Here is a 25,160-nt window from a genome sequence, read left to right as displayed (position 1 = left end):
AGAAACAGTCACAAACCAACAACACTAGAAAGGATTGACGAAAACGAACGTTGGTAACAAAGACTATGTCTTAAAACAAAGGCCTTTTTTATTTTTTCTATGTCTAAGACTCAAAGAAAGGAGTGTTAAAATTCATCCCTTCAATTAGGACATTTCAGCAAGCCAAAATTATTGTCAATAGATGATATTTTTAAAATGCATTCGGAATGTTTGGATCAAAATAAGACCCAGCTTATTTTCTGCTTGCTGTAAATTAAGCAAACATGTTACAACAAAAACAAAACGAAGGAAAAAAAAAAAAGTGAAGCAGCCAGGATGTGAACCAGTGCCCATACGGTGAGGCTGTCCAGCTGGGCTGGGCGTCCGTGGGCCCCTCCGGCTTTAGCAGAATGTCTTGAGCTGTAAGCTGTGACAGAGAGGTTTGCTGGGAGACTTGCTCATACCTCTCCCCATTGTAACATCCTGTGTTACAGACCCTGGTTTTGACCACATCTTCAAACGAGGTGCGATTTTCCACTCAGAACTAGCAGAGAGGGGGCTGAAGCCACCAAAAGAGGAAGATAGCTTTTAGAAACTCCCATGTGAGCTGTCACAAAAAAACAAAAACAAAACAAAACAAACCTACTATCACTATAGGCCCCAAGTCAATGAGCATACAGTATGTGAAACCCCTATTCAATGGGCACCCCCATAGGAAGACCCAACAAGAAAACAAGAGAGCCTTAAAGACCCAGTGTACTTTCTGAAAACCAGTGTCCCACTGTGGCACTCCATCTCACCTCCTCCCAGATGAGATGCGTCACTTTCACTTTGCAAAACAAAGAAACAACAAAGTTTCCACTTACTGGAAAAAAAATGCATCCGGGTTGATTTTTAGAAAACTACCCTTTTTCAAGGACAAGGGTCACGTAGATGTATGTATTGAATTGGCCTTAGAAAAGGAACAGGAATCCTGCATATAATCCAGTCAACAGAACTAAGGTCATACTTTATAGGACAAAGTTCTCGTTCTCTCTAAATATTTTTACCTGCATTCTATACTGTATTTTCTAACAAGTAAGAGGAAACAAAAATCTATTTTCTAGTGTTTTTAACGTTCCTGGCTGTCTCACTTCATAGTTTATAATGTTGAAAAGTTGGTTAAAAGATCCAAAGCTGGGGCCGGTGCTGTGGTGTAGCAGGTAAAGCGGCTACCTGCAGTGCCGGCATCCCATATGGATGCCAGTTTGAGACCCGGCTGCTCCACTTCTGATCCAGCTCTCTGCTATGGCCTGGGAAAGCAGTGGAGGATGGCTCAAGTCCTTGGGCCCCTGCACCCACATGGGAGACCCGGAAGAAGCTCCTGGCTCCTGGCTTTGGATCGGCGCAGCTCCGGCTGTTGCGGCCAATTGGGAAGTGAACCAGTGATGGAGGACTCTCTCTGCCTCTCCTTTTCTCTCTCTGTATAACTCTTTCACATTAACAAATAAATCTTTAAAATAAAAAGATCCAAAGCTGACCAACGTCCTCCAAACTAGGGCAGAGGAGGGTCAAGACATCTTCAACACAAATGTGACCTATGGACCTGCTTCTCTCTTAATATTCTCCTGGTACTGGAGTCTCTCAGCATGTAAGAAGAGCACCCAGGTGCTGCAACTAATGAGACTAAGGAGGAACATCTCTGATAGTACCAATTTGCCCATGATTTGGGCTCGTTGGTAAAGGATATCTGGTGATACCTTAAGATACTGGAAATTCATTCCTACACCACTGTGAAGTGTTACCACTATCACCACAGCAAACAGAAAAGACCATGTGTGAAGGACTATTTCTGTCATTCATAAATGTTTTCTCTGTAATTAGAGAGAGAGGAAAAAATCATAATAATCTTTTAGTCTGCAGATTAGCAATCTCATGAAGCAGCATCCCATGGAGAACTTGATGCTATTCTGGGGATGTGGATCAAGTATGGAGCAATCTAAATAAAGGCACCACAAGAGTTGTATTTGTGTGAGAGCTTAATGGGCAAGTGGCACAGAACATATTTATTTATACCCTGGATTCTTTGGAGACAAACCCAGTAAATGAATTGCAGATGTTCTCTTAGAGTTATGCATGTTTAGATTAAATTACTTTTCATTCTTAATGCTCCTTGCTCCCAAATATTTATGTAAACTTCAAATTTGAGTTATTAACCCATCTTATAAGAACAAAACGATGGCCATATCCTCAACATCTTCTATGAACAAAAGTCTCCTATGTCATCCTAAATAAATGAGAGAAAGTATTAATGATTATCATTCTTATCTTTAAAAAGTGCTACAAAGATTCGTAATTCCTAGCTGTATATGTGGATCTGTTGAACTGGTGAAGATTAAATTCATTATAACAATCCTAATAAAATACTCACATAGAAGCATTTTTGCCATTAAATAATAAAAGAAAAAAGTGAAGTTCTTATTTGAAAATTTATTTTATAAGTAAAGGAGTAATGGAAGTTTTGGACTGTTGCCTTAATTGGGAACGTGTCATAAGCACCTCCAACATCATTGTATGCCCCACATTGTTCCAGACAGGAGAAGGTTCTACAAAAATACACAAGAAAACCACAGACACAAATACACAAATAAGTCCAAATCACACCACGAGTTGCACAACCACAGGAAACAGAGTCCACAAGACAAAACTTGGAAAAGTATCAGGCATCACCTCACACACCAGGCACCACACAGAAACACTGGGAAACTCATAAAGATGCTTACTCTATTCCCCACCCTGTGCCTCCAAAAATCACCCCCAGGGCCAGAATGGTGCCCGCCACGGCCCCTATTAGCCTGCTTGTGGCCAAGTTCACTGTGTGGAGGGAAAAGGGAGATCTTTTAACAAAAGAAATGACAAACTGAATTAAAAAAGAATCTAGTCAGAAAACTCTTTGAGAGCCAATTAACTATTGGAAACTTTGCTTCAAGATTTGAAAGCAAGATTTGCATACACATTAAATATATTTGAGGATAATTTTAAATCTATCTTCAAATTCCATATATCCTATTTTTAGGATATATTTTTAAAGCAAAATCTCTTGCAAATACTTTTAAACACATAAATAAACCAATTTCCCTTATAGTTCCTACCAGGTGTGAGATAAAATCAAATGTAGCTTAAATTGCATAGCAGCAAATCTTTATTTTTAGGATTTTATGAATTTTCAAACTGCAAAATATGCCCAAGAAGACACATCATTTTAAAATTTAGAAGATATCAGTCAGTTTTATGAAAATCTTTAAAAATTTTTCAAAGCAACTTTAAAATTAAGTGTACTTTTACCTAAGAAGTTAATGAAAAACGTATTTCAAATAACTCTGCAAAGTTTAGATTTCTACTGTAGTATATGCACATTTAGTTTTTTGTTTATATTCTCCAATATATAAATTATGAACTAGGAGAAAGCTGGGGTCTCCAGGAAACTGTATCAATTGCTACTGACCACCAAGTGGTAGATTCCTACAAAGTGGAATTTCCACCTGTGCATCACCACGTCTGAGTGTACCTTCTGTTCATTGGAAAATGGGCCTTGAATGGTTAGACATTCCCCAGGTTTCACTACTCCTGCAAGAGGAAGTTTGATGCTAAAGCAAGGAGGCTGATTATTTAGGGCTGTGTGTGTCTGTGTGCATATCTACAGTGTATATCACCTTTCTATATGAACCAAAAGTACTGGCTTCAAATCATCTTACCAATGATAACAGAGATGTGCTTCAATGAGGCTATACTTTACAGAGATGGTATACTATGTCACTACTCTTTTAAGGCATAGCATTGGGCTATGACCTTGGCAGCTAAACACTCTCAAAGGAAGAGCAGGAGTGTTGAATCTCTAGCCCTGTTGAGCAACTGTACAATTACTTGACCATATCACAGAGTCAGCAATGTGAGTGACAGAGTCCAGTGCTGTCACTAAGCACAATCTGACTTGTTCTCAAAACACAAAGAGAGATAAGGACACGACAGAAAACAGGAGAGGTCTACTTAAAGCAGTGAGGGGGAAGAGAAGGAGACCAACATATAAAATGGCAGTAATGTTGCCTAAATGCAAGAATGCATCGTTAACACAACAGAACCTGAATTACAGCTCAGATTTTCAAAACACAGAGGCAGATACTGAGATGGAGACGTCTTCCAAATTTTTTTTTAAGACCTTGCAGAATCATTGATTTCAAAATCCTAAATTAACCAAGGATACTTTATTACTTTATAACTCTATTTTTGCTGAATTTTAGGCATTAGCTATCAGAGCTAAAAACCATGACATAGAGTCTGATTACATCTTCATTTTTTTTATAACAGCCTTATGATGGGAGAAAAACCCCTCATGTGATGCTAAATGTTGATTTTTTTAAAATTATAACTGCTTGAAAGAGGAATAAAAATAACAATTTAAAAAGTTTTTGTATTTGCTATGGTGTAATTTCTCAAGGCAGAAACAAGAGACTGGCAATCCACCATGCAGGTGTTAAAACTTCAACCTGAGGAACAAGAAATTTCCAGATTTGCTTCAAATACATATTCAATATAAACAGTATAGTTGGTACTCTCCACTGAACAATAATGATCTTGAAATTTTTAACCAACAGGTACTATTAACACAAAGCAAGAGAAAATAAAGGGGGAAACGGCCTTTTCAAAAGCTTGTTCTACAGTTCTTGTTCTCCCTCCTTCTCATTGCTTTTTGTTATGGAATACTGAAAACATACAGAGTGATTCAGTCCATTCTTTGCCATTATGTACCTAGCAGGGTTATCTCCTCAATAATTACTCAACCTGTTTTCAAACTGACATGAATAAACAGAGTGGCTCACAGGTAGCTGGATTTTTATAGAGGACAGGTTTGAGACTGGAGGTTGGAGCTGCTTTTCACAGCACAAAGAATTTATCTGACAGAAAAATTTTTCCTTGGATCGTTAAGGGCTTATAGTCTAACTTTACTTCTATACCAATTTATTTATTATGTAGCCTATCTTCAAGGAACTATGCTGGGCACACAATTGTACATATAAGATACAGATAGACAGATACAGCTTCTCATCCTACCATCCTTTTAAAGCTTCTAGCTGATAACAAATCTTCATAACAGGAACTTCACTTTGCTCCTGGACGACACACTTCACTGTGGAACCTGATTGTTACCTAGCAATATGTTTTCAGGTTTATTTCTGCTGCTTGTTGGCTTATTATTTTTAGTCTTGGTTCCTGCTATTTATGCTAAAAGGTAGAATTTTAAATAGCAAGATACAAACTATACATTTTCTTCTTTTTCTAAGATTTTCTATTTTATATGTAGACGTCTTCCCCCAGACAATTCACATGGAAGTTACATTTCAAAATTTTACTCTGTGGTTTATCCCCCTGTTTTTCTTACACTTACAAGAGTTTCTGATATAGGAAGGTGCATGATTTCATCCATGTAATTCCCATGAGGCAAAAGGGGCTAGCTAACCTGCATCCCTTACTCCCTCAAAGGTGGGAAGCAACAAGGCCATCATCTGTATTCTCTGGCCCAAAGTTCAGTCTGCAGAATTTACTATTTCCATATTTTATTATAGAGATTTGAAATAATACAAAGCTCTTTATATTTCAAAGTAAATTTTGGCATTACAAATAGAAATCTGCCTCCATATTTCAACATGTTAGACACATTATCAGATCTCTTTACTCTTCTCCATGAAATAAAAAATATCAAGTTCATTTTTGGATGAATTGGGAAAATGCTTAAAAGAAAGCAAAACAGATTACTTCATTTGAGAATATTATTTTACTCAGTTTATGCAGTCAATGAAAATATACAGTTTTTCTAAACTCAAGCAAAATAAACTGATAGTTACTAATTTTTTTTTAACTTGGTAAATCTCTAAGTTATGATGAGGCCATTGTTAATGAGAGAAACCCCTAGGTGACATGTAAACAAGAGCATGGTCACATAAGATAACCATGATGTCTCAAGTCCAATCATCTGAAATGCAAAATGAAAGACATGTACACACACAAAGAAAGTCTCCCAAAGGAAGATGGAAAAAATAAACATAAACAGGAAACAATTCTCTCCTGGGTATTAAGACTTAGAAACCACTATTTTCAAAATTCTAAACACTGATAATACAATACTTCCCTCTTTTTCAATTTCATAATAAGATCATTGGCAAGTAGTGAGTTGGTTAATAAGCTTAATCATTACTTGGTTATTGTTTCTTCTTATTAGTGTGCTATAAAAACTAGCAGAGTAACTCAATATTCAGCTTTAAATGATGGAATGTGGAATAACAGAAAACCACTGGACTCAGATCAGGTGATAACATTTTATTCTTGGCTCTTCCACTAACTGCTAATCCTAATAATTAACTTAGTTTTCTCATTTGCAAAACCATTGGCCTGCACTGATTGCCTGTAAGGCACTTTCCATTTCTGATTTTATGATTAAGGTGGTGATGAAAGGGTCTGACCAAAGTTTCCCAACAATGTCTCTGCCCAGACATATCACTGAAAACATCTGACATGTGCTATAAACCACCAAAAGATAAAACCTACATTGTATTCCACATAAAAAGACTCAGGCAAAGCTGTCCACAATTTGAAAAAAAAACTCAAGGATATTTAACATGGATCTTCCTATAGCAGGTGGGAAATCTAGGTCTTTTAAATAGAGTTAAAGTATCCCATCCTTGTAGAACAAAGAAAATAATTTCTTTCAATAATTTCAATGGAAACAAGTTGAGAGAAGAGAAACCAAAAGAGTTTTCCTATATGAAATAAATTACAATGGAGGAAAAATAGTGTACAATAGAAATCTTTTTTAAAAAAAAACTCCTTGTTCACATGCTTTGAGCTTTGGGATTCTATTCCTTGTCTTTCAATGATTTTGGTTTGAGACATTGGAAAGAACAATCTTGCATGTTTTAAACAACTAGAAATTTTGCAGACAGACAACCATGGCAATGATCTCACGATGTTTTGAGTCACTGCCCTGATGGAGAGGTTGTATTTCTTACTGCTCCAAAAACTTATAGTTAAAACAAAGTAATACACAAACACATCAGCTCATTTCTGACATTCTCAAATCAATGGATATGGAATTGCAGAATTAGCCTTTATTTGTATAAATTTGGTATTGATCCAAAGGACAATAATTGGGTACAATTTATCTTGTGTGCCCATATTCATGATTCTAAAAAGACAAACATTTAGTGACAGATTTGGGGTGCAGTGGGTTAAGCCACCACCTGCAATGCTGGTGTCCCATCTGAGTTCTGTTCTGATTCCTAGCTGCTCCACTTTCCGTCCAGCTCCCTACTAATGCACCTGGGAAAGCAGCAGAAGATGTCTCAAGCGCCTGGGCCTCTGTTTCTCATATCAGAGACCCATATGGGATTCCAAGCTCCTGGGTTTGGCTGGCCCAGCCTGGGCCATTGAGGCCATTTGGGGAGTGAACCAGTGGATGGAAGCTGCCTCTCTCTGTCTCTCCCTCTCTCTGTAACTCTTCCTTTCTAATAAATAAATAAATCTTTTTCTTTAAAGGCAAATATTTTCATTACATTCTTGAACTTCTCTCTCCACGCCAAGGAAGTATGCCAAAATAAGTCAAACTAAGTATTTTCCAATACCTCCTCACTGCATCTGTATGGAAAAGCGTCAGCTATTGATGCCCTGTGAGTGTTGCTCACTACAAATGCTAAGTGTTTGGAAGGGCCCAAACACAGCACTCAGTGTGGTAAGTGCTAACCAAACCAGCTGGATCATAACAAGAAGATCCAGGGTGCAGTTCTGAAAACCTTGGCACCTCACACACTGCTAACCCTACAGTCAGGAATGCACTACTTGTTTCGATATATTGAGTTTATTACCTGTTACTCTTCAGCCAGGCAATACAACAAATGGCTATGATTAAACTGAAATTTAGCACTAACATGAAGCATTTCCTTTCCTTCACATATTTCCAAAGGAAAGAGACAAAGTATGTGTAGACCACTGGCTAGGTGGCGAAGATGCAGAACAGTCAGTAAATATTTACCAAATGGATGAAAACAAAGTAAAGTACATGAGCACCTTCTTTTATCCAAAATATCAAAAATAAAATCATAAAACCTACAACAAAGTATTAAAATACATGATTTATATTGTTTCCCATTTTACTAAAATATTAATAAACTCTTCTACAGGCCGGCGCTGTGGCTCACTAGGCTAGCCCTCCGCCTGCGGCGCTGGCACACCGAGTTCTAGTCCCGGTCGGGGCGCCGGATTCTGTCCCGGTTGCTCCTCTTCCAGGCCAGCTCTCTGCTGTGGCCAGGGAGTGCAGTGGAGGATGGCCCAAGTCCTTGGGCCCTGCACCCGCATAGGAGACCAGGAGAAGCACCTGGCTCCTGGCTTCGGATCAGCGCGGCGCGCCAGCCGCAGCATGCCAGCCGCAGTGGCCATTGGAGGGTGAACCAACGGTAAAGGAAGACCTTTCTCTCTGTCTCTCTCTCTCTCTCACTGTCTACTCTGCCTGTCAAAAAATAAAAAATAAATAAAATTAAAAAAAATAAACTCTTCTACAGAGGTTAAAAGATATAAAAAACTATTATTGATGGGGTTGTGATTTAGTTGTTCTAAAGCTGCTTTATTTTTCTAGAAACAATAAAGAAATATTTGATCTTCACTTATATCAATGACATTTTCAATGTAATCAAAATTATTAGAGATTAACAAGGATTTTAATAATTTTAGAACAGTGGCCTTTACTCTAGTGACTCCATGTCTTAATTAAGAATGAAAAGAGAGAGACCAGCACTGTGGCATAGTAGGTTAAGCCTCTGCCCATGGTGCCCACATCCCATATGGAGTCGGTTTGTGTTCCAGCTGTTCCTTTTATGATGCAGCTTTCTGCTATGGCCTGGGAAAGCAGTAGAAGATGGCCCAAGTGCTTGGGCCCCTGCACCCGCGTGGGAGACCTAGAAGAAGCTCCTGGCTCCTGGCCTCAGATTGGCTCAACGTCAGCCATTGCAGTCATTTGGGAAGTGAACCAATGGATGGAAGACCTCCCTCTCTGCCTCTCAAATAAATATAAATAAATAAATAAATAATAGATTTATTTTTAAAAAAGAGTGAAATAAGGAGACAGAGGAAAGAAATATGCAAGAGTGCTTACATTGGTGTTCTTGTGTTGTGGAATTAAGGGTGATTTTTATTTTCTTTTTAATCTTTTCTCTATTTCTCTATCTTTCTGTGATAAATGTACATTACTTGAAATATTAAAAAAGTTATTTTTAAAAGTTAATATAAAACCAAAACATTAAATGAGGAGAAATCAAAACAAAACAAAAGGCAACTTCTCTCAAATATAGTTGCTTATGTCTCCAAACGGTTTTCTTGGGATAGGTGGGTGAAGGAAAGGGGAATAGACAGCAACAGACAATTAATTATCCCCTTCCCACCTAAAGAAGAGGACAGAGCCTAAGCAAACGTAGCTCTGCTTATCCATCAACTCTTTATATAGAGGGCTTTAGACCTTGCCCGAGGAAATAGCATCTAGGTCTTTAAAAGTACCACAGACATGCTAAGGAAAGACTGACCCTCTTGTCAGAGCCTAAATCTAACTTGTGAAGGTGGAGCCAAAATTTTTTTGTTCCAGTTTTAAGCAACAAAAGACTAAATGTAAAACTGGAATAGGCTCCCTTTTAGAAATAGAAGCACAGAAATAGACTGTGGGGGTGTGATTATGATTCTTATAGAACTTTAAATCATGGGCATATAAAAATTGCACAAAATGTAACTTAACACTCCACTATTACCAAACAACTCACATGCAACTGAATCAGCCTAAAGCTCTTCAGGAATTGAGGACTACAGAGCTTCGTCTGCTTTTGAAGTAATATTTTCCAATGTGGACTACACTGAAGAGCAGAGAGTTTAAATGAACCTTCAGGCAAAACTAAGCAGTTCAAAATGATTCTATTTCTGTATGTATTTTCCCTCCTGTAGAAGAAAAGCAGGGTAGTTATTTATAAAAACTGTTAATAGCACCGTGAAGAAGTAGGTATACAACATCATTATATATGTTAAAATCGGTTCTAGTATTCCTTGGTTTCTCACGTATGCTACAATAAGCATATTGTGACTTACGACTTTTCTAGATCTTTGAGAATTGTATGAAGGGTGGAAAATGGGGAGAATAACGAGCAACTGACTACCCTATTCATGATGGCACAGACATAACATGACACAATGGAAGAGAGCATGAGTGTCAGGCCAGAGTCTTGGTCCCAGCCCAGTCTCTCATTACATGAGTAACGACCATGGCTGGGCACGCTCAGCTACAAACTGAGTGTTCTTCTGGGTGGCACTGACACTCCTAAGTGAAACTTCTGACTTCTCTCCTCTTAACCGCTGACTAAAACAAAGGTTCTTCTTTGAAGAATTAAAAGGTCTTTGAAAAACTCCTAACTCCTTCTTAATCAAAAGAGTGTTTAAAAATAGCATGGAAGGCTACGATTTCCTACTGGAGGAATTCACATATTAAGGGAATAACCAGTCTCATGTCAGCAAAAAAGATGCTTTATATATTAGAGAACTGGCATGGCTTAGACAAACTATAAAATAACTAGAATTTGCAATTCTATATAAAATGAGTTTTAAAGGAAAGAAAGAAAACTGGATTAATGGAAATCCGCATATGTATTTCTTCCTAATCTCAGTTATAATCTAGAAGGCAATTCAAACTTTTCTTAAGTAAGACACAAAATCCCCAGTTCACCAGTAATGTGAATGACATCATTTAATGGCAAGAGAGGTATTCTGATATGTTCTCTATGAAATCTATGGAAGTGTTATATTGGTGCATTGGAAGAGTGATAATGAATTCAGTCTGAAATGAATGGAAAGTGAAATCACACAAACCCTTGGGTCCTTCATCCTTGGGAGAGGGAAGGTTCCTAACCGGATCCCGGATACTGCAGTCTGTCCCTGCCCAGGTGAAATCACAGATGCAGGTGGCCTCATTACTACACACCTGTCAAGGAAAAAGAGCAGAGATGGGGCATTTTGACAGGGCTTAGCAGAATAACGGTGACAAATGCAAGTCACAGCAGCAAGGAGAAAGCTTTGAAAACCACTTGTAACTTTTTAAGATTCCTTTGGTTTTGAGCACTAGATATAGAGAAACAATGCACAGATGATATTGTTGAGCGATATTTTCTATTAATTATAGAAAAATAAAGGTCAATAAGAACACATGTGTAAATTATATCTGAATGACCCATGTTGATATAATTTATTTATATCAATGTCCAACCGTAGTTTCATTTCCAGAAACATACTTCAAAGTATATATGCTTAATTCAACAAATTCGCAGATACTGTTCTCAGAGGACTTTGCCAGAGGTAAAAGACTCTGGGTTCAAGAGACATTAAGACAGAAGACCTAAGTCAGCAACACACTGCATTACCTCACCATGTCCAACACCAGACATTTGGTGGCACTTTCCCTGCCCAGTAAGCAGCCCTCCCACCTTCACTGCCAGTCCCTGAGTACTCTTTGCTCAGTCAGCCAGGCTGAAGACCCCAGGAGAATCTTTGCCTTCCCATGGGTTCCAGGCTGTAGGCTAGAATGGACATCTAACATAAATAAGCAGCCATCTGAAAAGCAGACAGGGAGTTTAAACCCTTATTCCTCTGTGAAATACACTGAGAGATAATTAGAGATGATAAAATTAGAAGCTTTTTAATCTGTAACATTATAATACCATGATTATTATTAACAAAGCTGAATTCCAACTTTTTTATCAAGATGAGAAAGTGACAGGGGTAGGAGGACAGAAGTAAGGGCCCCTTTTATGCATTAAGTTTTATGTTTTCAGAGCAACAGCTGAAAAGGTTGCCTAGTTATTTTACTTATGTAGAAATACTAAGTGCCAGGAACCTATACTATGTGCTTTATGTAAAAGCATCTCATTCAATCCTCACACCAGCACCCTGATGACCAAGAGATGTTAAATGACTTGTCAAAAGTCATTGAGACTGCGAGGAGCAGAACCAGGAATCAAATCCATGACTCTTTGCAGTACCTAAATCTATGCTCCTAATCATTAGGCTTTCTTTCCTATGAGCCTAAGATTCAACCAAACCTCAAATCGTAGACAGTAGCAGGCACAGGTTCTTGGGGCCTTCCATCTTTTTCTATCACCTGCCTATCAATCTATTTTGCAATAGTTTTTTTTTTAACTTTTATTTAATGAATATAAATTTCCAGTGTACAGCTTATGGATTACAATGGCTTCCCCCTCCCATAACTTCCCTCCCACCCGCAACCCTCCCCTCTCCCGCTCCCTCTCCCCTTCCATTTGCATCAAGATTCATTTTCAATTCTCTTTATATACAGAAGATCAATTTAGTATAAAGATTTCAACAGTTTGCACCCACATAGAAACACAAAGTGAAACATACTGTTTGAGTACTAGTTATAGCATTTAATCAAAATGTACAACACATAAAGGACAGAGATCCAGAGATCCCACATGAAGAGCAAGTGCACAGTGACTCCTGTTGTTGACCCAACAAATTGACACTCTAGTTTATGGCGCCAGTAACCACCCTAGGCTGTCGTCATGAGTTGCCAAGGCTATGGAAGCCTTCCAAGTTTGCCGACTCTGATCATATTTAGACAAGGTCATAAAAGACAGAGTGAGGATAGTAACCAATGATCCTAAGAGTGGCATTTACCAGGTTTGAACAATTATACAGCATTAAGTGGGGAAGAGGACCATCAGTACACACATGTTGGGAGTAGAGCCATTGGTGGTAGAGTAGAGGTTATGATTACAAAGGAATGAGGCCCAAGTGCACTAGACAGGGCCTAGAACAAAGGACAGAGTCATTATTAGAGGAGCTAAGAAAGGTGCTATCTAAGCTACAAGTAATTTTTCTGATTGAGAAGCAAATAGAACCTGATAGAAGGGGCTTGATAATAATCTGGTGGGCTTTAGGCCTTGTAAATTCAGAGGCCCAGGCCTATCTATCTCTTCACATGGGGTATATCCTAAAGGAGGTATGAACCTCCTAGGGGAAGGCACTCTGTTGACTTTCATTACTTGGCTGGCCTGGGAGGAGAGCTGGCCAGGTAAAGGCAGGGGGCATCTCTAACAAGAAATTTACAGTTCGCCTGCAATGTTGCTGACCCTACTTGGCTGTCCCCTCAGCTGCGGTGGTCACTTTGGAAGTTGGGCTGAGTGAAGGGCTTTTCAGCTTAGAGCCAATAAGATCTGTGGCTCTGACCTGGGCATCCTTCGACTCCAGGGCAGGTCTATTTCCAGTGATCCAACTCTTGGCAGAGCTGCCAGGGCTCTTCACAAGCTGACTTCTGCTGAAGCCCAGGCTTACCACATTAAAAGCCACTGCAGTGCACTGGCCTGTTGGGTCTCCTTGAGGGCAGATCACTGTACAGATCAGCCATTAATAGGCCTGCCACCCATTGCTTCTGATGCCTAGCTTTCTTTTCCTCCTGGTTTGTGTTAAAGCAGACCAGAGGATGCAAGTCAAGGGAGTGCCCAAGTCCCATCTCTAATCTTCGGTGGCCTGAACTACAAGTCTATAGTCACAGGCATGTTCTGTAGTAGTTTTTCTAAGGTAGACAATGCCCATGAGGAAAATTATATTCTCACTTTAAAACTTTCTTTCCCTTTGGTCTGAAAGGGAGGTTTTTTCTACTTACTGTATACTTCGCTGATGGCGAAGTGAATCTAGCTATGAGATTATTATTTAAGTTCTTATTTTGGCTATGCTATTGCAGAAAAATGTTAGCCATCTCTTTCATAAGGTCTAAAGATTAAATTGTGTGTCCTACAGATTCCTTCATAATAGAATTAGTTTCCTACCTTGAAGAGAATAGAGAAATGAAAGAACAAGTTGGGCTTAGAATAGAGAAATGAGGGAGCAAGTCCTAGATCGCTTGCTGACAATAGCAATATTGCATGAATACTTAGCAAACCGTTTCAACCATTAGATAACAACTTAAGAAAACATTTACCAGAAAGTCCAATGCCTTCTATAAATTTTAAGAATCATGTATTTGGAAACACCTCTTAAATATCTAAGATGGTGTAGTTTGTTTAACCAGTAAACTTAAGCACAACCATCTAAAATGTTTTTAGTTTCTTTCTACCAACACGTTTAAAACATATGATACACAGATTCAGGTCCCACAAATTAAAATGTATCTTTGATTGATTTTAGCAGCTTAAATTTATGAACAATCTTATCTATAAGCCATTTAAAATAAAACTCTGAATAAAATTTCCCCATGTGGACATACAATATGTACACACATATAACATAGCATAATAGACCAATATAGCAATTTTAATAATAGCTTTTAAAATCTTTAACTCTTTTTGTAGATTGCAAATTGATTTGAATTGCTTTTTGTTTTTAGTAACCTCAGTTAACCATACTTTCTCTCAGTTGGTACTGTTAATACATTATTGGCTTCATCTGTTTACAGAGCCATCCCAAAGTACTGAATACAATAAAAGTGGCTGGAAAAAGTCCATAGGAACCTATAGGAGGACAGCTAAACACAGAACCAACAACGCTTTAGTTTTATGAGCAGCACATCATATATAACTATGGATGACAAAAGACTTTAAGTCGCCATGTTTAAAATTATAAACTCATCAACCAACAAGAGGCACGTGCTTACTTCACAGTATTTTTGAAAGCACCTGTAGGATTTTACAAGTATATAACCCTTTAGGCCTCTGGGGCTTTCTCATTAAGATAACTATCATGTCTAGTAACACAAGATCATTAGACTTTTAAATTCTCAAACATTTGTATTAATAGCATTTTCCATTATAGAAACTTAAAGTTTGGTACCACATCACATCTTGACAGTCCTTCTAATATAATCCAAATAGACTGATTAGTTGGTGTCTCTATAAGATGAGAGACATAGGTCCTTCGATTTTTTCAGTTGGGCCCAAACTGGAAAAACCAAAGTCCAGGATTTACTGGAAATTTTAGAGACCAGATTGTTTGAAACTTTGATTTTTTGAATGCCTGTCAAGAATGCCAAGAAGGCTCAAAATCCAAAATATCTGGTTGATATAAGATTCCTTAAAATCATGACATAACATAGACCAAATTTGATCATTGTTACAAGGTGATTATTCAAATCTTTGAAAATAAGCACATATTTAAATAACCCATAGCTCTTAATAAAAATTCAGCTGTTTTTGAACAATTAGAATTTAACAGACATCAAGAGAACATAATAGATTACTTTAACACATTGATTTAACAGAGCATCAGAGTTTAATTCTATGTCAAAGAGAAATTGAGCTTCCTGTGATCTTTTGCTGTGAGGTTTCCTTCCTTTACCTTCTTTCATATTGGTGACCATGTTTCTGTGTTTCTGTGTGTAACACATCTTTAAGCATCTTTTGCAGGGCAGGATGAGTGGCAACAAATTCTTTCAGTTTCTGTTTGCTATGAAAGGTCTTAATTTCACCTTCATTCACAAAGGAGAGCTTTGCAGGATATAGTATTCTGGGCTGGCAGTTTTTCTCTCTTAGTACCTGGGTTATGTCTCGCCATTCCCTTCTAGCTTGTAGGGTTTCTGATGAGAAGTCTGCTGTGAGTCTAATTGGAGATCCTCTAAGAGTAATCTGACGTTTCTCTCTTGCACATTTTAGGATCTTTTCTTTATGTTTCACTGTGGTGAGTTTGATTACAACATGTCGTGGTGAGGATCTCTTTTGGTCATGTTTATTAGGGGTTCTATAAGCTTCCTGTACTAAGATGCCTCTGTCCTTCTCCAAACCTGGGAAATTTTCTGCTAGTATGTCACTGTAAATGCCTTCTAATCCTTTCTCCCTCTCCATGCCTTCAGGAACTCCTAGAACCCGAATGTTGGGTTTTTTAATAGTATCCTGTAGATTCCCGACAATATTTTTTAGATTTCTAATTTCTTCTTCTTTTCTTTGGTTTGCCTGTTTCCTTTCCTGTTCTCTGTCTTCTAAGTCTGATATTCTCTCTTCTGCTTCGCCCATTCTTTTTTTTAAGGCTCTCTAATGTGTTTGTCATTTGATTTATTGAATTCTTCATTTCATTATGATTTTTCGTCACTATCACAGTTTCTTGTTCCACTAGTTGTTTCATTTCATTTTGATTCCTCCTTAATATTTCATTTTCACGAGAGAGATTTTCTATCTTGTCCATTAAGGATTTCTGTAGTTCAAGAATTTGTTTTTGAGAACTTCTTAATATTCTTATCAATTTTTTGAGATCGGCTTCTTGCATTTCTTCGATCTCATCATCTTCATAATCTTGAATTTGGGTGTCTTTCTCATTTGGGGGCGTCATAGTGTCTTCCTTGTTCTTGTTAGCTTGGTTTTTGCATTTGTTGTTTGGCATGTTGGAGATATTTGGTTTCTTCACTGTGGTGTTTTTTCTTGTTACACTATGGCTCTATATTAAGTGGACTGTCTGCTTTCGGTGGAGCCTTAGAGGCTTGAGATGAGTGTGGACTGAGAGCTGTGTTTGGTTCCTCAGGGTTGAGGGTGTGTCAAAGATGACACTCCCAGGTTAGGTGTGGTAAATCTCTCTTTCTTTTTTTGATTCAAAAGGGAAGTAATTCCGCACAGCTGAACGTAATTGGAAGTAGTTAGCGGGTGAATGATATACCCACAGGAGCCAGAGATTGGAAGCTCTTTCCCAAGGACCACACAGGGAATCTCTGCTGCCCTCAGTGTGGGCTCCAATTCTCCTGCAGTCTCCCACTGGGTTGCCAAGTTAGATGCTAATCTCCTGTTATTTCACCCCTCCCCCCAGAGTCAGGTGTTTCTGCTAGGCTCAGGGCCGGTGCAGACCTGAGGTCGCCCTGCTTATGACGTATGTCCAAAATGGTGCCTGCTCTGTCTTGCTCGCCTTTGAGAGGTGAGTGGAGAGAAACTTGTGTCCGTATCAGTCACTTTTTTTTTTTAAATTTTTTTCCTCTCTCTCTTCTAGTTAGCCTGGTGAATTTTTCCCCACGGAGTTTTAAGCCTCGTTCCCTCTAGCCTCCTCTTTCCGCTTGCCCGCTGGTGTCTCGGGTTATTGAGGTTCGGCTCACCTCGCGTTCCAGCGCTGGTGTGTTGAGTCTGCTGCTGGTGTCCCGAACTTGGGCTCCCACGCTCTCCACGCAGGTCCACTGTGAATCACTAGTTCCGGAAGAGTTTCCTCTGCTGTTTCATCCCCTACTCTTCCTTGACCCTGCAGTATCTCCACTTATATTAAACTATCTCTCCCCCAGACTAATAGTGTGCTCCCTGCCTATTCCGCCATCTTGCCGCTTTTCTATTTTGCAATAGTTTTATCTTTATTTTAGCATCTCGCTTTTTGATGATTGCTCCGTTTCTTAATGTCTCTTTTTTTTCTATTTCTGGTCTATATAAATTTTTGAGATACCTTCCTTTTGCTAATCCTAATTTATTAAACTAATGTTAATATTTAAAGATCATTTTTGGATATGAAGTCTAAGTTTGCCAGTAAGGACAACTTGCCCAAATACTTTGTTGTCAGAATTAAAGAGATGGGCAGGCGAGAATAGGTACAGCATCTTCTCCTTGGCTGACAGTGATCCAAGAATAACTATATAATTTCAGCCTTGTGATTCACACCATTGACCCAACACCTAGTTTAGCATGATCTGGTACACATACTTGTAGATAAACAATATGCACACTGAGTAGCTGAAAGTGAATTGCTGAGATGGTTTGTTTTGAATTGTACAAAACGATCACATGGAGTTCCTTTAGGAGTAGCACCAATTTTCCTCCAGTCTTTTGATGTTATGATGGTTAATTTTATATGCCAACCTGATGCAGCCATGGGGTGCCCCAAATAAACATCATTTTGAGGTGTGTCTCTGAGGGTGTTTCTAGATGAGATTAGCATTTCAGTCACTGGACTCTATAAAGTGCATGGGTACATGGCCTTCCTGAATGTAAACAGGCATCACCCAAACCACTGAGGGCCTCAATAGAACATGAAGGAGGAGGAGGGGGTCCATCTCTTTGTTTATCCTGCTTCACTGCTGGAGCGGGAACATCTCATATCATCTTCTCTAGCCTTGGGACTGGGATTCACCCCAGCAGTTCTACCACTTCTCCCATCTGGACTCAAACTCCACTGCACCACCAACTTTCCATGCTCTCAATTGTCAAGACAGCAATTGTGGGACTTCCCAGCCTCCACAATCACGTGAGCCAATTCCTAAGAACAAGTCTCCCATTTACCTAGGCAGAGAGCATCTCCCATTGGTTCTGTTTCTCTGGATACTCCTGACTGGTACAGATAGCAAGTCATACTGAGAATGTGGTAAATATGAATAGCCAGTGATACAAGAAACAACAAAGACAAAACCATATGAATACAGAGGACATTCTTAGCAGATAGGGACACTAAATAAATGTTAAAATCAGTGCACAGATCTTGACAATAACCATGATAGGAGAACTGAACTGGAAATCTAACCACATGAACTTTGAGGATGCTAGACATGGACACTTCAAGCTGGAACATAGATATCTACTTACCCCATGGCCTGAACAGACTTTACCCTTGGAATCAAGGGGACAGCTGCTCATATTGAGGGCTTGAATCTGTAGGCACTTCCGATCTAAACACATCATAGATGGGCCACATGGTGTTCCATCTTCTACATAGCCCACATCTGTGTCATCATCTAAAACTACGTGAGCACCACTAAAAGAAGAAAGATATCCACGCACCATTATCACCACACTGAGAAGTATAACATCAACCCACATGAAGCTTGTCTTCCTGAAAATGGAGAGACTGTTGGTCAATTTGAGTTTCTCCCAGAATTTTCCCACTTTTTCCCTTTAATAAAACAGCAGGAAAAAGAAACTACTTGTCACTATCCTTATTATACTGCACATCATCATGAAAATGTCATTTGCACACAGTACATTCTAAACCTTCACTTGTTTCTAAAATCAACATTAAGATTAGAGAAGTATTTGCCTAAGAACAAAGGAAGAAACTATATCATTAGCTCCTTAAGACTTTCAGATGTGGTGTGGTAGAAAAAAGCAAATGTTGAGTAAAAGTACAAAATAAAAATATTGTTGAAAATTATTGGCCGGCACCGCGGCTCAACAGACTAATCCTCCGCCGGCAGCACCGGCACACCGGGTTCTAGTCCTGGTCAGGGCGCCGGATTCTGTCCCGGTTGCCCCTCTTCCAGGCCAGCTCTCTGCTATGGCCCGGGAGTGCAGTGGAGGATGGCCCAAGTCCTTGGGCCCTGCACCCGCATGGGAGACCAGGAGAAGCACCTGGCTCTTGGCTTCAGATCAGCACAGCGCGCTAGCCGCAGGAGCCATTGGAGGGTGAACCAACGGCAAAGGAAGACCTTTCTCTCTGTCTCTCTCTCTCTCTCTCACTGTCCACTCTGCCTGTCAAAAATAAAAAAAAAGGTAAAAAGAAAAAGACAGAGAAACAATCATTTGACCAAGACAGCATTATGCAATTGTGTGCTCAGTTACTAAAATGTGTTCGAACTCACATTAGTATCATTCCAAATCTTATGTGTACTCAAATAAGATGAATAATTGCTATTCTAGGGATATTAAAAATAACTTTGCCAACACACACACACACACACACAAACAGTTCTGTAGGGGAAATCTCCAAAGTGTTTGAGCCAATCTTAGTATTATGACCACTATGAAGGGAATACTTTTTTGCGAATATAATATGACTCCTTGGCTAAAAAAAAAAAATAGGCCACATACCTATGTGCCTTGTACTCACAGACAATTAGGTATCAAATCTTTGCTTATAACAACAAATACTATTTTACTATTTTCTAAATGTAATTTGGGTAATTATGTATCTGTAGATGCATGCTACAGAAAGTATAGCTTAAACTCTTTTTCCTTTTATGGTCATAAAATTAAAACACAGGGATCAAATAATGGTATTTCCAGGGCACAAAATTTTAATCATATTTATGGATACTATAATTCTACTTTTAAAAATAAGATTACAACACTTCAATAAAAAAAGAATATGATTACAAAAAATGCCTTACTATTAACAACTAGTATAATTTTGAGCAAATATAATTTTCTTCTTTTTAGAAAAGGTTTATTTATTTATTTGAAAGGCAGAGTTATATATAGAGAGATCTTCCATCTACTGGTTCACTCCTCAAGTGGCTGCAATGGCTGTTGCTGGGCCAGGTTGAAGCCAAGAGTTTATCTGCATCTCTCACGTGGGTACAGGGACCCAAGTATTTGGGCCAGTCTTCAACTGTTTTCCCAAACTATTAGTAGGGATTAAATTGGAAGTGGAGCAACTGAGACTCAAACTGGCATCCATATGAGATATTAGCAATGCAAGCAGTGGCTTATCCTGCTATGCTACAATGCAGGCCCCACAAATGCAACTTTCAAATCAATATATAACTACTTTTTAAGTGACTCTCAGCATGAAACCTACGTCTTAAAATCTAAGTCAACTTTCTTTTTGCAAGAACTAGAAAATCTTTAATCTTTTTTAAAAATTTGATGTTTGGAGGTTGAAAGTCTCAATTTCATTAGTTTCCAACATTTAACATGTTACCTGCAATCAATCACCCGACCTTGATGGTAGAAGGAAGTTGGTATGATCTCACCCTGAAGCTGACCAATGCGTGGAGCACGAGTGAGATTGGCACAGAGTAAAAATCCACAGAACACATCACTGAGAAGAAAATGGAAGAAGACAGGAGGAATCAGACTCAATCATGAGTATTTAGTCCATAAACTCATCTATTCAAAATGTTTAAAAACCCTACTTGTAAAAAATGCATATATTCAGATATTGTTAGTTGGCTAAGACCTCCTCCTTGTTTCCTTGCCAAGAAGACCAGTTTAACCCAGACTTCAAAAAGTTCATGGAAAATATGATTAAAAGACAACCTTATCTTGGTGCAAAAAAAATTTGAAATCCAAGTATAGTTTTTCCATAATATACATTTTCCATGAAATTTTTGAAGATTTCTCATATGCATGGGTTTCATAAAATTTTTGTACTAAAATAAATTTGTTCTCTAAATTTCATTTTCCCCTGATTTTTTGAATTGCTCTTTTATTTGGGGCAGCAAGGTGTCTAGCCCTGGAAGATGGTTCATAACTGGTGTGTGAGCTACTTAATGCCACTCCCATTCCCTCCACTGACCTTCCTACCCATCCTCCCCCTCTTCCTCTGAGAACTAAAAGAGGCCTGATGTGAAGAGAAGCCAGCTAGGGAGCTGCTGGTGAGGATTATGTTTTCTAGATAAAAGATTATAGTCTTTTATTCCTATCCTACTTCCTATCTTTGAATATATAGCTTGTGCATCTACCTTGCAATTATGAGTTTATAGCCATAAAAAAAAAAAGGAACTCAACATGCTAAAGATTATACAGCCAAGGGGCAGAAATCATTGTTAAATGACTAATCCACCATGAGAGCAACTAACTCCAGATTCTCTGCTAAATAAACAATGAGCGCTAAGAAATGGGCACCGACCTGAAGCGGCACGTAACAAAAAAGGGAAATCCATGTCTAATAAATGTGTGAACATGTGTTAGGTTCCATTTGCAATATGAGAAATGTATATGAAAACCACAATGCTATAGCAGTTCATACTCATGAGAACATATTAAAGTTAAAAAAAAGTCTGATGGTACCAAGTGTTGTTATTATCATTCTTATGTATATATTATTGACGGTAGAGTTTATTATGATCATTTTAGAAAACAATTTGACATCTACTGGTGACATTGAAAACACACATCCACTATGATCTGGTGATTTTTCTATTAGGTACAGACCTTGTAGAAAACACGTATGAATGTGTATTAGATCACATGTGTAACAGAGTTCACAGTAGCACAGTTCTTAACAGCCAAAATACGGAAACGACCCAAATGCCCATCAATGCAGAATGGAGAACTAAATTGTATTATATTTACATGTGTAGCTATGAAAAGGAAACAAATGAACAACAACATGAAAAACAGCTACACACACCAAAGAAAACTCTTAAAAATGCTGAAATTCTAAAGCAAAATACAATGTAATGCACAAACTACTAGGGATAAAAACTTAGCCAAACACAAACAAACAATTCTAAATAAAAGAAAAGCTACAGCCATGAATTCAGGATGAAATTTCCTTCTGAATAGAAGATGGGAGACAGTGATGGGGAAGGATACATTACTTCTCAGATGCTGCAATGTTCTATTTCTTGACTCAGGTAAGCTTACAAGGAAGTTCACCTTATATTTATTTGTTGAAATGTATATGGTGCATTATTTACTTTTATTATACATTATTTTTTCACAATTTTTAAAATTTTCTAAAAAATATATTAATTTTCCTTAACTCATTGAGGGTTGGATATCATATTGCCAGATAGTAAAAAACTAACTTCTACAATGATCTAATTCAATACTAATTCCTCAACTATTTTTTAAATTATTTTCATTTTATTAACATACAGAGCAGATTTCATGTATTTCATAGATACAATTCTAAGAAGACAATTATACTTCCTCTCTCCCTCAATCCCCCTTTATCCTTTCTTTTTTTTTCTTTAACTTTTTGCAATAACATACTTTCAATTCTTCTGAAGGCATAGAAACAAATAGAAATGATCAGATTTGTCTAGGACACAAAGTTAATGACATAAACTAATCAAATTGAGAGGCACTCAACCTTGTGGATGTTGACTGTTTCTGACCCTCCTTCCTCCTACTCCTTGGCCCCAAGAACTGAGGATCAACATCATCTGTATCTCATTCATGAATTGCCAGTGGGAAGCTTTATTGTCCATTATTTTTATGTAATTTTAAAGAAATTATAATCAAAGATTACTTGCCTAAGGCTTGATCCACCATCAAAGGCTACATGGAATGTCAAAGTTTCAAATACTACAGCAAAAAAGATTATTGTTTAAAAACAAAAACAGAAACAAAAACAAAAAAGTTTCCCTTAAATTCTTGTTCTGCTTCAAAATTGGGAGGAGAATCTTCCATGCTGTAGAGGAGCTTTGGCCTATAACTTGTATCTCTTCAGAACAAGAATCAAGTAAAAAAAAAAAAAAAAAAAAAAAAAACAGCATCCGAGACAATTTCTGGATTTTATAGAAATGGTGTGAGTCCGTAGCAGGGTATCAGTTTAGCTCACAGCATGTGCCTCTAGATACACTAGAATGTAGAACACATACTTCACATTTTTGAGTAAGTGAACAATTTAAAAAATCAGTAATATTTATTAACATTGAATTTGTGCTCATTTTGCATTGGCATCAGAGCTTCCAAGCACTTCTGGGTCGTGTGCTCCCCACAACCAGCCACTCACTGTTTGCTGCACTGGATCCATCGGTCTCCATCCTTCCCACAGTTGCCCTTCTCAGTGCCTTCCGTATTCAGCTTTTCGTAACAGAACTTGTCAGACCCTGTGGCCTCTTTTGGAAGTAGGCAAGGGAAAAAATTAATTTTACTTCTTTTTGTTGTCTATAACCAGCATTGTGAAAATATTTAACCATTTGTTCTCCAGAAGAAGCACGAAAAATCCTGATTTGTAGCATTTGCCAATTTCATAGAAATGGAGTAAATATTGCACGTGATGTCCTAGGGCTTGTAAAACTCCTGAAAATTAAATAACTGGCTCTTACCAGCTAATACCAAACAATCCCAACACAACATCATTTTTTCAACATGAGAAATACATTTCTTCCCAATTCTTGTCTGTGGATTCAGGGAGGAAAGTAAGAAGGATCATTAGCAGTAATCAGTGAAGTGACATGTAGAAAACTACTAAACATTCCTAATCCTGTCTTATGTTAACATTAGGAGATTAATCACAAAGTCTTAGCCCACTGAGATTTCATGTTGGCCCTTGGGCTTTGATATTTACGTGTCTATTTCATTTTCTCTGTCAAAACTAAACCACTGATTGTAAATCACCCAGATAAATATTATCAGCCAAACATGAAAATCACTCATGCCAGAGCCCTGTCTGTGCTTTCTTCTCCTTTGGGGTGACCCAGCCTCCATCACAAGGTAGGCTCCTTTCTCATGGTTCCCACCTGGCCCCTGGGAACTCGAGTCCTTTGGAGAAGCACAGCAAATGTCGGGAAGAGATATGGATATGATCATTTAATGAATGTACAGGAGGACTTCAAAGTGTTCATGGAATAATGGATCTTTTTTATCTTTGTAAAATCATTTTTATTTTTAAAAAACTTATTAAAACATTATATTAACACGGTCACAACAAATGTGTGAAAATTACTACAACACAGTTCTCAACAATTCTTGTTAATGTAGTATTAATACAAAGAGAACAGATTTAAAAAGATAACTTTATTGTAGTGAAAAAAATCAAGCATAGGTTCTGTTCATAATAGACATTTCCATGAACTTTTTGAAGCACCCGCCCCCCCCATCTACTGAGACTCATAACCTGCTCACACCTTGGGAAATATTTGTATTCTCTGAACTGAGATGGTAAATTACAAACTTTAGAAAATAATTCTAGTACTATCCTTGGGGTTAAAAAAAAAAAAGACAGCTAACTTGGCAGGGGCCAGAGTAAATGCTAAATGCAAGGTACATGGTGCCTCATCCAAGGGAAAGAATAATGAATATGACTTCTGCAGTCAACCCAGTTCTGACAAGCAGATGCAATGTTCTTCCTCTGAAAGCCACAATCAGTGGGAGATGCTGTCACTTATGATGACTCCCTACCTTGAGCAGCTGTTTGTATAGCTCTTGTTCTTTTGTATAGTTCTTATAAGATTCACAGTCTTCTGTATTCTCACCCATTTCTAGATTTTTTAAGCATTACTCTCAGCGAGACTGGCAGAGAACAATATTAAGAGAAAACTACAGGTGTGACCTTCAAGCAGGAAGGTGTGACCTACTTGTTCCCCAGATGAATTGACACTGGTTGTCCCTGGTCTTGCACTCGCCATTGTAGCAGCGACCCTGAGGACAAGAGCACGTGCACTGTGAAACACATGAGCCAGTTCCATTTTCCCAAAATTTTGCCTACAAGGTCTGCTTCTAGCAAATTTAGAGGTCTTTTTTTTTTTTTTAACTTCTGAAAATGAATCTTGATGT

The 25,160-nt window shown here is 38.2% G+C and overlaps 1 protein-coding gene across 2 annotated transcripts in view; it reads right to left on the bottom strand.

The window, feature by feature from the left end:
* The window catches only part of ADAM23 (ADAM metallopeptidase domain 23), a 185,834-nt gene that overhangs the window by 12,835 nt on the left and 147,839 nt on the right, over window positions 1–25,160 (bottom strand). For both annotated transcript variants that reach the window (XM_062190278.1, XM_062190286.1), the window contains exons 20-24: window positions 24,962–25,025; window positions 23,395–23,500; window positions 20,629–20,748; window positions 18,576–18,744; window positions 10,903–11,014 (exon numbers count right to left, since the gene is read on the bottom strand). In XM_062190278.1, coding sequence (XP_062046262.1) covers window positions 10,903–11,014; window positions 18,576–18,744; window positions 20,629–20,748; window positions 23,395–23,500; window positions 24,962–25,025 — 571 coding nt within the window. The remainder of the gene's footprint in view (window positions 1–10,902; window positions 11,015–18,575; window positions 18,745–20,628; window positions 20,749–23,394; window positions 23,501–24,961; window positions 25,026–25,160) is intronic.

This window comes from Lepus europaeus, chromosome 1 (genome assembly GCF_033115175.1).
Source record: "Lepus europaeus isolate LE1 chromosome 1, mLepTim1.pri, whole genome shotgun sequence".
In the NCBI taxonomy this organism is placed as follows: Eukaryota; Metazoa; Chordata; class Mammalia; order Lagomorpha; family Leporidae; genus Lepus; species Lepus europaeus.
This window is presented reverse-complemented; position numbering and strand designations above follow the sequence as displayed.